The sequence below is a fragment of the Telmatherina bonti genome (assembly GCF_933228915.1).
Source record: "Telmatherina bonti genome assembly, chromosome: 16".
NCBI lineage: Eukaryota > Metazoa > Chordata > Actinopteri > Atheriniformes > Telmatherinidae > Telmatherina > Telmatherina bonti.
This window is the reverse complement of record NC_136614.1, coordinates 8,421,229-8,438,612: the sequence shown is the minus strand read 5'-3', so window position 1 is coordinate 8,438,612 and position 17,384 is coordinate 8,421,229. Positions and strand designations below refer to the sequence as shown.

At 46.1% G+C, this 17,384-nt stretch overlaps 1 protein-coding gene across 1 annotated transcript; it reads right to left on the bottom strand.

Annotated features, from left to right (window-relative positions):
• Positions 1-133: 133 nt before the first annotated feature.
• Positions 134-16,193, bottom strand: adam17b (ADAM metallopeptidase domain 17b). The gene is made up of 18 exons (XM_079255830.1): positions 15,862-16,193; positions 14,655-14,787; positions 14,448-14,581; positions 14,281-14,369; positions 12,768-12,948; positions 11,795-11,925; positions 11,643-11,729; positions 11,439-11,549; positions 9,413-9,557; positions 9,251-9,342; positions 8,983-9,135; positions 7,597-7,796; positions 7,420-7,523; positions 4,875-5,009; positions 4,052-4,182; positions 3,798-3,965; positions 3,635-3,691; positions 134-3,354 (listed from the first exon to the last, which is right to left on the bottom strand). The coding sequence occupies exons 1-18, from the start codon at positions 15,941-15,943 to the stop codon at positions 2,977-2,979; spliced, it is 2,511 nt and encodes an 836-aa protein (XP_079111956.1). The 5' UTR covers positions 15,944-16,193; the 3' UTR covers positions 134-2,976.
• Positions 16,194-17,384: the final 1,191 nt, after the last annotated feature.

Here is a 17,384-nt window from a genome sequence, read left to right as displayed (position 1 = left end):
GTGGCGCCGTGGATTTCATCTTTCGTTCCAAAGCTAGTCTGTTTTCACGTAAGAGACGTGCGCTTGTGCACGTGAACAACAGGTGTGTTTACCTGCAGAGGTCATGTGATCCAATGAAAACAGAAACGACTGCGACTGTTAAACAGAAACTTTTATTTCTCATCAAAAAGCAGCAGCGACGTCGGATCTCACGTCACGATAAAGATAAACAAAGAAAACACAACGGACACAATAAAATACTGGCTGAGGTGCGTTCAAATACCACAGAAGAAGAGAAAGCAGCAGTCTGCCTCTAATAATACAAAAACAAGCTAAGTTTAATAAAGTTTTTTTCTGTTTTAAAAACATTTTCTGAATTTTGGGTTGAAGCATCTTTGACACCTGCAGGCACAAGTTTCCCTTTTATCCAAATAAAACATTAAAGCGGTTTCCATCCAGTAATTTGCTTTTAAAGTCTCTGATGGTTTTTAGTCGCTTTTGTTTGTGACTCAGGCCTGCAGCTTTTCATCATCATGAATAAACGAACTCACGACGTCTCCCAACATGGCTAGAAAAATTATTCCTTTCATGAAAATAAAAATAATTCCCACGTTTCAGATCAAACTGCATTTTTGAAATCCTTCCTGCAAAGTCAGCAGGATTTAAAAAGATGTTTTAAACATGGAGCAGAGCGCTGGGACCAGAAAGGTTCTGGGGCCGGTTTCACGGTGGTTCAGCCCCAGAGAAAGAACCGGAACATGGTTCCCCGGTGGGCCGGGGTCGCTGTCAGGATGTGAGCTGATATCTGAAGCTGCACGCTGGTGTCGGTTCATCTCACGGCGCCAACGCACAACGAGCCTCAGCAGGCCAGAACGCACGCTTTGGGGCGTTCAGGGACCATGCAGACTGTGGGACATCAGAAACACAGCATCTCCAGGAGCCTCATGAGTAAAGAGGGCGGAGTCACGAAGTACAACGCAACATCAGTTAAAACTACCTTTCTGGTCACAGACTATCCAATCAGCAGCCAACCGGGACAGGAAGTTCATCTTTTAGGGTGAGGTCAGAGGTCAAAGATCTCAGGGACGAAACCAGGAAACGTGGATGAAGGTGTTTATCTTCTGGACAGGGCTGTTGCTACGGAAACCAAGAGTGCCCATGATGATTGTTTTTAACATTGTTATGAGATAAATTTGTTTTCTCCAGATTGTTCCATTGCTGTGTGTGTGTGTGGAGGGGAGGGGGGGGTGGAGCCTCTCCACCCTGCTACTAGTCTCTAACAGACCAATATCCCATCAGGCTCAGATGGACCCAAGGTGGAGAACATAAAACCTCCAGAAACAATAAAATACTAAAACATCTCCAGTATGTAACACAATAAATCATGTTATCTTCTACTGACTGTGTTCATAATGGGAGAAATGCTGGTTTCCAGTTAACTGCTGCAGAATCACAGACCTCTGCAGCAGTCTGTCCCTGAAGGAGCTCTTCATCGTGGATGAGAGCGAGCCATCATCTCCCTGAGCTTCCACGAGTTATTGCTGTCAACTCTACATAAAAAAAAAAGTGGCAGGCCAAGTCCCCGTCTAGAACCCAAACAGAGTCTGGTACCAGGCGTCCCGACACCGAGTCCACCAGAGTCAAACAGAAGCAGAACCAGGAGAAACATCAGAAAGCCCAGAACAATCTCAGATGAGGCTGTGATACCGCCAGCAACGCGGCGGCCACAGATCTACAGTGGAGGGGTGGTGGGCTGAGGTGCAGCTTGGTGGAGGTGCTGGTGGACCAGCAGGAGATCAGCACCATGGCCGCCCGCACATGCTCATAACATCCAGGTTGACTCCTGGAGGTTCACATCAAGTCTCCGAGCCAGACTCCAGCAGCGTCTGCAGCTTCTCCACCAGCATCAGAGTGTTTGTCGTGCAGAAAAACTGCGTCGCAGTCCGCCGTCACCACAGCAAAGGAAACCATGGATCTCTGATATGCAACTAGGAAACGATCAAACCATAGACTGTATATAAAAGATGGGCGGAGCCTCCGTGACGTCACCCGTAGGTTTCTGAAGAGCTGAATTGACGCTCGGTGGGCGGTTCCTACCATCACCATCTTGGCGGGGCATGCGCGTTGTCTCACCCGGAAAATACAAATATGGGCAAAGAGGCGGAGCTGAGAGGGGGGCTGTGAGCGTCATGGTGGATGATTGACATCAGCGAACTCAGAGCTTTCTGTAGATAAGAGCTAACCGAGCTAACCCGGAGATAGCAGGAGCTAACGGAGGTAAGCGGGCTAAAGCTAAGTCACGTTGTTAATCAGCTAAAAACCGCAATTGTTCTACGTTCTTCGACTTGAAGCGGGAGATTGGGTACTTGTCAGTCAAAAGGACACGCCCCTAAATATGCTGAATTTTGAGATTAAGTTACTTTTATCTGGCGAGTTAGAAAAAAATCACTTCCCCCCACAGTTGTCATGAAGGTAAACCTGACCTATTAAACCTAAAATGGATTTTTGTATTAAGCTGTAAACACATTTATTTCTGCTGCAAAGTTGGCCTTTTTAACATGGGAGTCTATGGGGATTTGCTCTGTTTTGCAGTCCCTAGTGGATGAAGGGGGAACTGCAGTTTTATGAACTTCTACATCGGCTTCACTTTTTACCGCCGGAAGCTCCGTCCATCTTTCATACGGTCTATGGATCAAACTCATGATGGCTGTCAGACATGAGGCGGTCTCAGAAGTGGAGACTCTGAGAACTGATGCAGTTTTGGACTTAAAAGAGTTTTCAGGACGGTTTGGGCGTTCACACCGACGCCAGACCTCATGGCTCCGCCCACATTTGCGGACATTCATAACCATATGTAGCAGTTCCAACATGAGGCTCCTGGTCCTGAGGAGGGACGGGTCTGGAACGAAAAGCTCTGTTGTCATGGAAACTACATTCAAAGCGAAGTTAAACATGTTTGGACAGAAGATGCCCCTCCCCCTCCCCCATCTGTGCCTCTCAGCACTGCGTCTCCTTGCTGTTGATCTGATGTTGTCTCTGCAGACGGAACAACTTCGCCTTCTTGCTGCGACCCGCCGGATTTTTCTCCGTCAGGTCCTCGAAGGAACGCCGGGTCGACCCGGATCCCACCGGCCGGCCGAACGCCTCCTCCAGCTCCTCCTCGTCCAGGTGGGAGTCTAAGCTGGGGTCCTCGTGGATGGTGGCCATGCGGGGACTGTCCAGGGGTGGGGGGGTCGGGGTGCTGGCGCTGAAGCCCATCAGGCCTCCAGGCTGCTGGTTACTGGTCTGCTGGAACCGCAGCGGAGCCGCTGAGAAGTTCGAAGGCTTGAAGATCCGAACTGACGCAGAGTCCAGGCTGCTCAGGAGCTCGGCATTCTGGGAAAACAAACTCCAGTCAGTGTGATGATGCAGTGGAACGGTTCTGCTCGGGGTCTGGGTTCCACAAACCAGGAGGAATCTACGTTTACTGATCATTAAACATAATGATGGTCATCATTCTGGTACCAGTAACAACCAGATGATACCAAACTGGGCCAGTCAGACCAACAGGTGACCATTGATCACTAATCAGCTAATGGTCACATCTCTTCGTGGCTCTAGCAACAGATCTCTGATGTCGGCGGACTTTGGACCACCTGAGGCGGGTTCTACTCACACTGGGGAAGAAGAGCGTCTTGGTGGTCTGCTCGTACTGCTGGTCCAGCTTCTTGTCCTGAAAGACACGAGATGCAGAGAAAACGGAGGTTCTGACCAGTTTTAGACCTCACTCACAGTGTGTGTGTGTGTGTGTGTGTGTGTGTGTGTGAGACGCCGCTGACCACGCAGTGGACCAGGATGCTGAACGGGACCCAGAAGAGCAGCGAGAACGCCACCACCGAACCCACGATGTTGTCGGCGAGGAACTTTCCAAACGTGTTGATGTCGAGTTTATCGATGAAGTCCCACAGTCGCTCCACCACGTCCTGCACCTGCTTCATGCACTTCCCCTACACACACACACACACACACACACACACAGGTTAAACCTGCTGCCGCTGCAGGCGGCGGCCGTGACGAAGACGAAGCGTCTCACAGTTCCGTCGCAGAATCCCACGGTGCAGGGTTTTCCCTTTCGCAGGAACACGAACTTTCCCTTGTCGTCCCGGTACGGCGTGCAGGCGCCGCCGCTGCTCCGGCAGCAGACTTTACACGACGAGTCGGTGTCTGAAACGGGAAGAGGAAGAGCTCCTGCAGCAGGTGTTTCATGCACAGAGCAACCGGATCACACACCCCCGTCAGACCTCCGCTCTAGCTGGACATCCCGCCAAACATCCGAACTCCTGCAGAACTTCCCGAGCGCGAGGAAGAGGAACAAAGGAGGCTTTTTAACACCAGTCATGTGATTAACAGTCAGTAGAAGCAGCAAACTGATGGATCTTCTGCATCTCAAATCAGTTTCAGAGAAAACTAAATGATTATTTCTGCTTACTGCTTGTTTTATTACATTAAAATGTAAACAAAAAAAAAGGTTTTCCGTTGTGGTTTGTGTAAATAAATACAAATTCTTTGTTAATTAAATGAAGTAGAAATGTTGGGAATCTGAATTTTTCTGGAAGTTTCCGGCTAAAATTCCAGAAACTGGGTTTAAACCACATCAAGCCTGAATGAAGTGCAGAAAGTCTGAGTGACCATCAGCAGCAAGAATCCGACCTTCATCGGGAGAAACGAACCACTTTGGTTTCCATGTGAACGACTCTGAGTGTTCATCTGCTCAGGAGAAAGACCTTAAAACCTCCACGTTCCTTCCTGGTCCACAGACCTGATGTGGGACGGGCTGAGCTGGTCCGATCTCACCACGTCTCCATCTCATGTCTGACAGTGACCAGTAGGGGGGGGGGGTGGGGGTGGCGGCGTACCGTTACAGGCGCAGGGCTGCAGCTTCAGGACGGCCTGACAGAAGGGGATGCACTCTCCGTTCAAACACTCTCCTTTGTCCAAACACACCGTTTTATCTGGAGCGTTCTCTGGAGGCGGACACTCGCTGCTGTTTCCTGTTCACACACACACACACACACACACACACACACACAGAGCAGACTTTTAGTCGTCTGTTTCCGGATAAATGAACAGAATTCCTGGTTAAAAACCATGAATTTGCTTTTTTTCAGCTGTTTGGTTTTATTGCAAACAAAACAAATAAAAGTTGCAACACAGAACTGGTGAAACTATCAGCTGATTCGTCCAGATTTGGAAAACAAAGCAACAAAATGTTTTGGAAAGAAAAAAGAAATTTGTGTTTACTTTACTTTACTTTAATAAAATCCATTTTCTTCATAAATCAGACTCAAATGTTGTTCAGCAGCTGAAAGATCAGTTCTGGACGAATCATCTCGCCGCTGAGACGAATCACCTCGCCGCTGAGACGAATCATCTCGCCGCTGAGACGAATCACCTCGCCGCTGAGACGAATCACCTCGCCGCTGAGACGAATCACCTCGCCGCTGAGACCAATCACCTCGCCGCTGAGACGAATCACCTCGCCGCTGAGACGAATCACCTCGCCGCTGAGACGAATCACCTCGCCGCTGAGACGAATCACTTCGCCGCTGAGACGAATCACCTCGCCGCTGAGACGAATCACCTCGCCGCTGAGACCAATCACCTCGCCGCTGAGACCAATCACCTCGACGCTGAGACAAATCATCTCGCCGCTGAGACGAATCACCTCGCCGCTGAGACGAATCATCTCGCCGCTGAGACGAATCATCTCGCCGCTGAGACGAATCACCTCGCCGCTGAGACGAATCACCTCGCCGCTGAGACGAATCACCTCGCCGCTGAGACGAATCACCTCGCCGCTGAGACGAATCACCTCGCCGCTGAGACGAATCACCTCGCCGCTGAGACGAATCATCTCGCCGCTGAGACGAATCACCTCGCCGCTGAGACGAATCACCTCGCCGCTGAGACGAATCACCTCGCCGCTGAGACGAATCACCTCGCCGCTGAGACGAATCACCTCGCCGCTGAGACCAATCACCTCGCCGCTGAGACCAATCACCTCGCCGCTGAGACGAATCACCTCGCCGCTGAGACGAATCACCTCGCCGCTGAGACGAATCACCTCGCCGCTGAGACGACGCTGAGACAAATCATCTCGCCGCTGAGACGAATCACCTCGCCGCTGAGACGAATCACCTCGCCGCTGAGACGAATCATCTCGCCGCTGAGACGAATCATCTCGCCGCTGAGACGAATCACTTCGCCGCTGAGACCAATCATCTCGCCGCTGAGACGAATCACTTCGCCGCTGAGACCAATCATCTCGCCGCTGAGACGAATCACTTCGCCGCTGAGACGAATCACCTCGCCGCTGAGACAAATCATCTCGCCGCTGAGACGAATCACCTCGCCGCTGAGACGAATCACCTCGCCGCTGAGACGAATCATCTCGCCGCTGAGACGAATCACCTCGCCGCTGAGACGAATCACCTCGCCGCTGAGACCAATCACCTCGCCGCTGAGCGTTGCGTGATGCACGTGCATAATGATCTTTACCTGCGTTTTTCTGTGCACGGTAAATGTGTTGCATCTGCTGTCTAAAGTCCCAGCGAGACTCCATTCGCCAGAGTTAAACTGGGTGAGCTGGTGCATCTCATGCAGAGACTTGAGCTCTTTTAGCTCCCCACATCCTGAAAAACACTTTCTCAGGTTTCACCGTGAGAGTGGAGGAAAAGCACGTTCAGCGCTGTGGTGGAAGACGACAAGAGTCCCGGCTAAGGAGCCTTTTTCCCACCGCTAACACCTCCAGAGGAGGCTGAGATGATGGAGCAGATGAGGAAAATCCCCGTAATGAGTCCAAATCAGCCAGATCTGCTATAAATGTTGAAGAACTCTGAATACCAATTTATTTACAGACTTTATGTTTTTTTTTGGTTCCGTCTGAACAACAAGCTGCAGCTTCAGCAGCTGAATGGTGACAATAACAAGAAATATTACTGCATTTTACCTCTGTAAGAAATAAATTATTTTATTCACTTATTCATTCAATAAAGTTTAGTTAATAATATTTTCATATGAATTTCAGATGCAAGTGGAAAACACTAAAATCTGCAGCAACGTTTTACAGAAGCTGCTGTTAAATCAGGAATTTAGGTGAGAAAATGAGAAAAACCAGTGAAATGCTGGCGGGACTGGAACGTCTTCCTGATGGGTGGAAGGAGAAAACTGCAGAAGTTTTACTCCAAACTTTCACCTGTTTCTGTCATTTTTTTCTGTTTTCACTCATATCTGAGTTTTTAAAGCGTTGACTCTCAGTCCCTGCAGACGTATTTACATGTTTACAGCTGTTTATAGAGGATCTCGTCATTTTTTCTGCCACGTTGAATCCAGAACGGTCTGAGCTTAAACATAAAGCTGAATGCAGCTGGACGTACGGATGCTGGGTCTGGTGCTGCTCACCTGTGCAGTAGGAGTGGCCCTTACAGGTGGCATCGATGGGCTCCTGGCAGATCTCGCCTTTGGACTCGAACTTGCAGCGTTTGCAGCAGGCGCTGTTCCTGTCACTGAACACGGAGACGTGATGAGCTGAAGGCATCACATCAGAACACACACACACCGAACCGCGGTCGCTCTCACCTGCACTGAGCTCCCTCCTTCAGCCTGCAGTCGGTGGTGCAGCAGGCGTCCGAGTTGATGTGCAGCAGACCCGGGTCGCACTCCTCGCCATGCTCCACCCGCGAGTTCCCGCACACCTTCACGTTCTTCTCTTTGAAGCAGGAAGCAGCCTGAGAACGCAGACGCTTCACGATGGAGCGTTTGCTGCAGTTGGAGAACAGCTGCACACACAGACGACACATCTTCGGTTATTCCGGCAAGATGAAGATGATCTTTGCCTTCATCATTCAGATCCAGAAAGATCACAGGAAGTCCACACGTTACAGATCCAGCTACACCCTCAAACAGCAAAAACTCTGGATGGCAATTCTTCAGATTTTCAGACAGAACAACAGGAGAAGGTCTCCGTCATAGACTGTATATAAAAGATGGGCGGAGCCTCCGTGACGTCACCCGTAGGTTTCTGAAGAGCTAAATTTAAGCTCGGTGGGCGGTTCCTACCATCACCATGTTGGCAGCGGCATGCATGTCGTCCCACCCGGAAAATACAGATATGGGCAAAGAGGTGGAGCTGAGAGGGGGGCTGTGAACGTCATGGTGGACGCTCACAGTCCCCCTCCGAGCTTTCTGTAGCTAAGTGCTAACCGAGCTAACCCGGAGATAACGGGAGCTAACCAGCTAATGGAGGTAAGCGGGCTAAAGCTAAGTCACGTTGTTAACCGGCTAAAAACCGCGGTTGTCCTACGTTCTTCTGACTTGAAGCGGGAGATTGGGTACCTGTCAATCAAAAGGACACGCCCCTAAATATGCCAAACTTCGAGATTAAATTACTTTTAAACGGGAGAAGAAAAAAATTCACTCCCCCCACAGTTGTCATGAAGGTAAACCTGACCTATTAAACCTAAAATGGATTTTTGAACCAGGCTGTAAACATGTTTATTCCTTCTGTAAATATGTTTATTTCTGCTGTAAACATGTTTTTTTCTGCTGTAAACATGTTTATTCTACTGTAAACGTGTTTATTTCTGCTGTAAACGTGTTAATTTCTGCTGTAAACATGTTTTTTTTCTGCTGTAAACATGTTTATTCCTTCTGTAAATATGTTTATTTCTGCTGTAAACATGTTTTTTCCTGCTGTAAACATGTTTATTCCTGCTGGAAACGTGTTTATTCTACTGTAAACGTGTTTATTTCTGCTGTAAACGTGTTTTTTTTCTACTGTGAAGTTGGTCTTTTTAACATGGGAGTCTATGGGGATTTGCTCTGTTTTGCAGCCCCTAGTGGATGAAGGGGGAACTGCAGTTTTATACACTTCTGAATAGGCTTCACTTTTTACCGCTGGAAGCTCCACCCATCTTTCATATTACTATGGTCTCCGTACAGGTGAGGAGGAAACGGCAGCCGCACCTTGTTGTTGACGTGGTCTCCGCTCACAGCGATCGGGTACATGACATATTTGCCCCCCTGGTCTTCCCGGGGGGCGCAGTACGGAACGTTGTCCGGGTCGTGCTCCGCTCCGAAGTTATGGCCGAGTTCGTGGGTCGTCACCAGGTCGGCTTCCTGAAGAGACAACACACTGCTGAGGGGGAGGAGGAGCCAGAAACGATCTGCAGGGAATGCTTCTGCTCGGTTCAGGGACCCAACTGAAGCACCAGCTTCAGGAAAAACTCCTCACCTTGGTCAGGATGGTCTTCCCGTAGTTCTTGGTGCTGGTGAGGCCCGTGTTCAGGTAGATCATTCCATGTTTATTAGCAGTGGAGGGACAACCTACAGGAGCACGGCAGCTTCTTTAACACAAGAACAACTCCGGCGTCACAAGACCAATTGCAGGATTCACCTTTGGAGCAGAGACCTCCAGGTATGTCGGGTTTGGACGGGGCCACGTAGGCCAGACCCAGAGTGCCTTCATCAAAGTCCTGATAGGTGAAGAGGTGCGCCAGGCACACGTTGGAGGCATTCTCTGCGATGTCCACGCTGAACTGCTACATGGCCAAACATCAGCGTAAAGGTCAATGAACGCCACATCAGAATCAAATTTCACCGATCCTGTCCGACTTCATCGCTGCATCACCTGCACCCAGGTGTGTTTCCTTCTAACCCTGCAAACAAACTGCTCCTAGATCTGTGCTGCTTTTGATACAGTCCACAGGCTAGAAAATGATCTCCTGTCCAGTTCTGAACTGGTTTCATTCCCACTTGAAAGACAGGAAATACTTTGTATAACTGGTGGCGACAGATCTGTGGAGTTCCCCAAGGCTCCGTTTTAGGCCTCCTGTTGTTCAGAATCTGCATATTCCCATCATAGAAACATGGTGGGAAGAAAACAAATATCTGAGCATAATTATGCTAAGGACACACAGCTCTACATTACTGTCTCCCCAGGAGAATAAACAATACACATAAATCTGAAATGGGTTTGGATAGAAGTTTAGTGTCCTGAATGGTTCTGGTCCAAAATACAGACCTGATCTGCTGACACTGGGATGTATTTTGGACTATTAGGGGACCCGTAGTAAGGCCTGTCACGATAACAAATTCTGCCATGAATTCTCAGAAATTACTGCGATAGACGATAATGTTGCGCTGAGTGATTATTGTTGTCATTTTGAGACCATTTTCAACTAAATAATGTATAATAATGTAAACTCTTTCAAAGATCAACATACTTTAGTTTCTACAGAACATTTAGTTTGATGTGCAAACTAGACCCATCCAGTCTGCAGTCTACTGAAACAGATATGGATTTCTCCTGGGGTTTTGACAACATGGTTATCTGGAACATCTGGTCTCCAAACACCATGTAACACGGTAGTCTATTGTCGTATAAGGGGACGTGTTTGGACTGGACCAGAGGTGGAATGGCAAAATGTCCTTTTTCATGTCATTGTAAATATGTGGAAATGCTGTTTGTAACATGTATGTTCATTCAGGAAATTCATACTGGCTGTGAAATGTTTGCAACATTCTTCAAAATGTCGCCTTTTTAACAAAATTAAAGGGCAGCATGGCTTTACCAACCACGCTGTCTGAGTGGACGACATGTTGCGCTGTCCTGTTGGTGTTTATCTGTCGTATAAACACCGCAGTGATGGTGGACTGTCGGGAAGATGGAGCTAGCCTGTTTGTTACAGTCTTTGTTTCCCAGCTGGGAAAACTGCGGTTGATGGTTGTGTTTTAACTGCAGATAGAAGCTTGTTGTGTTGCCGTGTTTCGCTAATATTTTCTTTCAAAAAAATGTGGCACTGGAGAAAAGAAAGACAAATGAAAATTATTGCGTCCGGCAAAGTTATTGTGCACGTTTTCTCTTACCGTGCGATTTATTGGCTTATTGCGACAGGCCTACCTGTAGTCATGCTGCTAATGTTAGCAGCTATCTGTACCTCTAAGAGGTTCTGTGCAGTAATAATAAAACATTTAACGTTCAGTCGTGTTCCAGCGTATCATTGTTACACTCAGTAACGTGAAGCGCTGAAACACACCGTATGCGCCTGCTGGGTCCAGTTTGGCTCCATCTCAAGAGTTCAAACTAAGCCTTTCATTTTCCTGCTTCTGATATCTGAAGAAAACCCCAGAAAGTGTGAAGTCTGAGCAAACCTCTTTCATTTGCCAAAGCTGTCATCATTATTTCCCATTTTCTTCTGCTTGGATCGTATCTGTTGCCCGTTTTGCTCTGTTAGTTTGTTCTGTGTCCGTCTCATTTCTTTACTCTTTTAGTTTGGATTTATTTCCTCTACCTTCTTCTGCTTCTTGCTTTTCGTGTTTTATGTAAACGACTGAGTTGTCTTGAACATGAAGCGTGATTTAAATAAAGTTGCCTACAAGCAGTGTTAGCGTGTTAGCTTGATTAGCATGTCAGGTCTTACCTCCAGAAGCTTCTTGACGTCCCAGACATCTCGTCCTTCCACGGGACTTCCTCTCATGTTGAAGTGACTTCTTCCAGGCTCTACGACAGTCGGTCTTTTCTCTATGATGATCTGACAGCAGACACACAGTTTACAGAAGGTGTTTAACGTCACCTGCAGGAAGCAGATTTCAGATCCCAGTAAACCAGTAAACTTCCTTCTCACCTGCTGGATCTGGACTCCGTAGCCACTGAACTCTTCATCCCACGATGTGTTTCTGTAGATGTCGTCCACGCGATCGATCAGCTCGATCTGAAACACAGCCAGAGGTTGGAGAAGGAGGAAGAGGAGGGCGAAACAAAGCGATGTGGGCTCACCAGGTAGTTGAGGGTGGTGCTCTCCTCGCCTCGGCCCATGTGTTTGAAGAAGCGATGGTCGGCCACCAGCAGCAGAGGACACGTGTTCCTCCTGTGGTCGTGGACGTGTCGCTTCCCTCTGAAGGAGGACTCTGAACGGAGACACACCGTCAACCCGCAGCACCGCACATCACACACGTTTTCCACATTAACCCTTCAGGAGCCACAGTTTGTGTTTAAGGTGGACAGTAAATAAGAACGCTAAATATGAACCTGTGTTTATAAGGGGTGGGAAAATCAAATCGAAAAATCGAAATTCAGGATTTTTTTCCAACCAAATAAAGATAATTAATTATAATTTTTTTTCCATTTTTATTGTTTGTATTCATCTTTTTACTCGTCTTCTTGGGCGTTATAGCAGCAGAATGATGGTCTGGCTACCGTGTTGTTTTTTTCCTCATTGAAATCAAGAAAATGATGAGCAAAAAAAAAAAAGTTTTATACATTTATTTTGTTTTTATTCTACAAAAATCAGCAATGTTGAAGAATTGTGAGATTTAAATTGAATCGGGACAAAATGGTATCGTCACCGCGCTATGTTTATGGAGTTCTGCTGCTCCGACAGATGTTTCAGCGCTACGATTTCCTCCCCCGCTGCCTCGACCAGCTCCAGAAACAGCGTCAGGTAAAGCCCGACAGCTGCGCTGCTTCAGGTACGGGATCATTATGGACCATCATTCCAACAGAAACGTCCCTTTCACGCTTACGAGATGACCAATCATCTTCTGGAGGCAGAATGGGAGATGCTCGTAGCGGAGAAAGTTCTGCGTTTTGAGACGCTGCTGGTTTCTCTGCATCCCCGACTGGGAGCGCTTCCACAGCGGTGAGTGGAAACGGGTTGAACATCTCTCTCTGGACCTGGAGCTTGTTCCAGTTTGGCAACCTGAGGGTTCAACCATTAAATCAACCCTGTGATGTTTTTCTGGTCACCAACCTTCCTCCTGCTGCTCATCCCACATGGCTGCTCGGACGCCGTCAGGAAGCAGCTGCTTCGGGTCGGAGCTCACGTAGCCGCAGACAGACGGCTGCTGCAGCCGGCTGATGTTCCTGATGTCCTCTGAGCGGTAAACCAGGAGGCGGCCATCAGGGGGCGCTGACGTGAACCTCCACAGAGGCTGAACAGAGGACAGAGGGATTCAGTACGGTGAAACCTGACGGGACACCCCGAGCGCCACCTCACGCCACCAGGGGACAGACGCGTCTTTCCAGACCTGCCTGGACCACCAGCATCACCACACCAGTTTGGAGCAGAGGTGGAAAGTCCTGGTCCAGAAAGTAAAAGTCCAGTCCGGCTGCTGCTCCCACCAGTCGCCAAACCAGCTGAGTTTAATGAGCAGAGTTTATTTTCCAGGTAAACGAGCCTGTTGGTGAAAACACCTGTTCTAGATGTACAGCTAGATCCAGAAACACGGCAGGACTTTCTGGAGCAGGAGTCGCCGCCTCTGGTTTGGAGTAACGTATGTAGCAAAGGTGAAGGCTAGCATGAGGTCAGTTTTAGGCTAATGCGAGGACTCCATGTCGTATTTAGTTTTTATTGGGTGTGTTTCACACCGGAGCTGAAAATAACCGGTAAAGTTACTCAGTGCTAACTAGGTTAGCGCTACATGATCCGGTTTCATTTAAACAGCGAGCTAGCAAGGCTGGTCGCTGGATTCAAAGTAGCTACAGCATAAATATTAGGAGTGGGAAAGTCAAATATCAGGATTTTTTTATTCACATTTTTAAAATAAATTTTTATTTTGTAAAAAAAATTTTTTTTTTTTTTTTTTTTAAAACTGATTTTATTTTGTTAAGAAATTATTTTTTTCCAAATCACTAAAAATAATCTATAATAAATTTTTTTGGTCATTTATTTAGTTTTTATTGATCTTTTTGCTCATCTATTTGGGTATTATATCAGCAGAATGACGGTCTGGCTACTGTGTTGTTGTGCACAGTAACTTTTTAATTAATTCTGCTTTTAATTATTTTAACCTAATTTATGATTTTATTGTGATTTTGCTATTTGTATTTTCTTTTGTGCTTTTTTTCTGTAATGCTTTTAATGTTTCATGTAAAGCACTTTGTACTGTTGCACATGAAAGGTGCTGAATAAATAAACTTGCCTTGTTTTTTTCTAATTTAAACAAAAGAAAAAATGACAAGTAAAAAAGTTTGCACTTTTTTTTTTTGTTTGTTTTTAGTCTACAAAAATCATAAATATCAGAGAATCGTGAGAATTGCAATTTAAATCGAATCGGCACTCTAAAAATCGGAACTGAATTAAATCGGGATGAAAATATATCGCCAGAGCTCGAATAAATATGTGTAGAAATATGTCCTGGAATTCCCACCACACACATACACACACACACACACACACACACACACACACAATGTCTGCAGCCTGGATTCCTCCAACAGATTGAAAACGTTTAGAAGAATCTGTTCCAGTTTATTCAGATTACCTCGATGTTGTACTCCGCCTCGTCGGTCAGGATGTGCGCTGAGAATTCGTGGTCATCGATGTGAGCCTGAACTCGAGAGTTTTCCTCTCCTGGAAAAGAAGAAACAAACCTGAAAAAACAGCCAATGTGAGCTAGCTGGCGTCTCATTGGACAGAACACCACCGTACCGATGACGTGTCCGGTGAAGTAGTTGTGTCTGTTGATGGGGTAGTTCTGTTCTCGGCCGTCCTCGTCTACGACCACGGCGCTGAAGTCGTCGGTGAAGAGCTCGCCGTTGGTCCTCAGGTAGAGTCTGAACTGCCTGCAGTCACACGGAGGACGCAGCGTTGGAAACAAATCAATCCCACACAAGGCGAGAGCGAAGCCAGTCTGACCTGCGCAGGGCGGTGAAGCTCAGCTGCTTCTCCACATGAGTCTGCGTCTGGACGTCACGGCGGCGGATAGAATGAGTCTGCAGGCTGGAGAAAGGAAGGACGTCGAAGTCGTCCAGCATGGACCTGAGAGAAGCTGCAGGACCGCAGAAGAAGATGCTCTGAAATCTGCTCATCCTGGTCTTTATCATGCATAACGCATGTTCTTCAGTCCAGTCCAAAGACAGCTGCAGTCCTGCAGGTTTTCATTGTTTCTCTGCTCCAACACACCTGATTGTTTGAGTCAGGTGTGTCGGAGCAGAGAAACAATGAAAACCTGCAGGACTGCAGCGCTTTTGGGACTGAAATGAGAAAACCTGGTTTAGACTGTCAACACCTTCCAGAAAAATCCCAACGTAAACAATTCCAAAATAAAAGCTGGGAAATAAAAACAAGTCTGGTCACTTCAGGTCTGATGAACCAGTATGCCACTGGTGCCTGGCATACTGGTGCCTCTGGTGTGTTTTCCACTAAGAAAGAAATATAACAAGTAAATCTAAACAAGACAAAGCAGGAAAATAATGATCCTCGATGGTCGCAGGTACTCTATGTACGGTACCTGCGACCCTTAACTGGATTAAGTGGGTTCAGAAAATGAATGAATGAATGAATCAATAACATGTTAGTAAATATATAATGATTATAAATAAAGGAAATAAATCAAACTAAACGGCTTTATGTGTTGATACCATTCACTCAGATTGTATTTCTTAATGGAAAAAAATGCACCGATTCTTTAGAAACAGACTAAATATTTGTCCTATCACCTGAACTGTGACTGAAAACTAATTCATGATTAAATAAATCATATCAACCTTCATATTGTCTGTTTATAATGTAGTTCACACAGATCCTACATGATATATCCTTAATAAATTTATAATAACTGTATAAATGTAAACCAAAGAATAATGGACTATAAGGGGACAAGCTTAGATGTCTGATATGTTTAGGAAAAATGAATCTTTCAGCTTTATTTTAAAGAGTTTGTTACTTTAAATCTACTTTATCTATACATGTATGTCTTTATAAGCAGGTTTAGTATTGATAATTATGTCTGCTTCCTTTTGTATTTATTTAAATCTCCCCATTTCTTTGTGTCTGACAGCTGGGCTTGCTAACTTTCTCTCCTACAACTTTTAAACTCTGACTTTTAAACTTCAACACTCACTGAGCTCCGTGTCCGCGGGCGGCGACACGGCTGCCTCCGTTAAAACCATAAAAACCGTGAAAATGGGGATCTGCGGTGACATGTTGCCGTTTGACGGCTGGAGGTGGAGCACAGGGCGGCTGGAGGGTCGCAGCTTGTCCCGGAGACAAGAAGCAGAGGGCGGCTGGAGGGTCGCAGCTTGTCCCGCTACAAGTCTCCGGATTCCGCAGCTCAGGCTCAAACTTCGCTCTTCTGACACATTCCTGGAGGAAACTCGCCCAACTTAAATCTTTATTGTTTGCAGAAACAAGCAGAAAAATCGCCTTGAGTCCGCGGAACCAGGAAGACGGAGAGCCGCGTGGAAAGCTGGCAACTCCGGAGGAGGCTAACCGGAAGTTAGCTCGCAGGCCTTCAAAGTAAAATCAACGTTTTTCAAGTTGTGTTTGACATGTAACTCGAGTCAGAAATGATCCGAATCTGAATGGAATAAAATGTAAAATCAGATGTAATAACCAGAATCATAAGACTTTATTAATACCTGGAGGGTAATCAACTGGTTATGGCAGCAAATGGAAACCAAATAAAACTTTTTAAGTGCACTTTAACATATAGATATATATATTGATATGTATTAAAATTAAGTTAAAGTGTAAAACATGGTAGTATTAAATATGTCTGTATATACCCTTTAATTTACAGGTGATTCAGGTGATAGTTGTAGAAAGTACACATTTATAAACTAGGTACAAATAGTAAAGTTACAAGTGGCTTTTTATAAGTGATTTACTTCTTTGACATATCAATGCTTCTTTGGAATATATTTTATATCACCGGAAGGCCTAAATTTCCACCTTTAAGTTGTATCTCATTTGTAAAGAAAATAAATGAGAGATGAGCAGCTGCACATGGTTCCACTAGGGCCACTGTTGTTCAATGAATCAATTCTTAAATCACCAATATCTTCTCCTTTTAGGGTTAAGTCGTCCAATCCATAAAAAAAATAATTAAGTTATTTGCAGAATTAGGTTTTTGGTAATGGCTGAGAATATTTGGCAAAATTGTTTGGATACAACTCCCATATTCTTCTGCTGATCCCAGAATTCAATTTTCCGAACAGAAAAATAAACAGGCTTTTACTGTGTAAGATTTATTGTTAAGAACGAAGAAATAATCAACTAAACACAAATGTCCTGACATATTTGGCCACATTTATACAATAAAAAAAGGACATTTTAAATCAAATCGAGTAAGAAGCTACCTTTATTCTGAAAACACTTCCTGGCTTCTTGTTTATGTTGTCGCGCACTTGACGAACTCGTGGGTGAATCACGGTGCGACTTTTCTAAGTTCGTGAAACAAGAACTTCGTGATTTTTCTGGTGCTGGTAAAACTATTCAAATGTACAAGAATAAACCAAAGAAAAACCAAACAAGAACGATGCAGGTCATTGACGTTATGTAAGAGAATAACGGAAACATCTGGCGGATCTATTTATAACCTCTGATCTCATCCAAATCCGCTTTTATACGAGAGAAAATCTCATG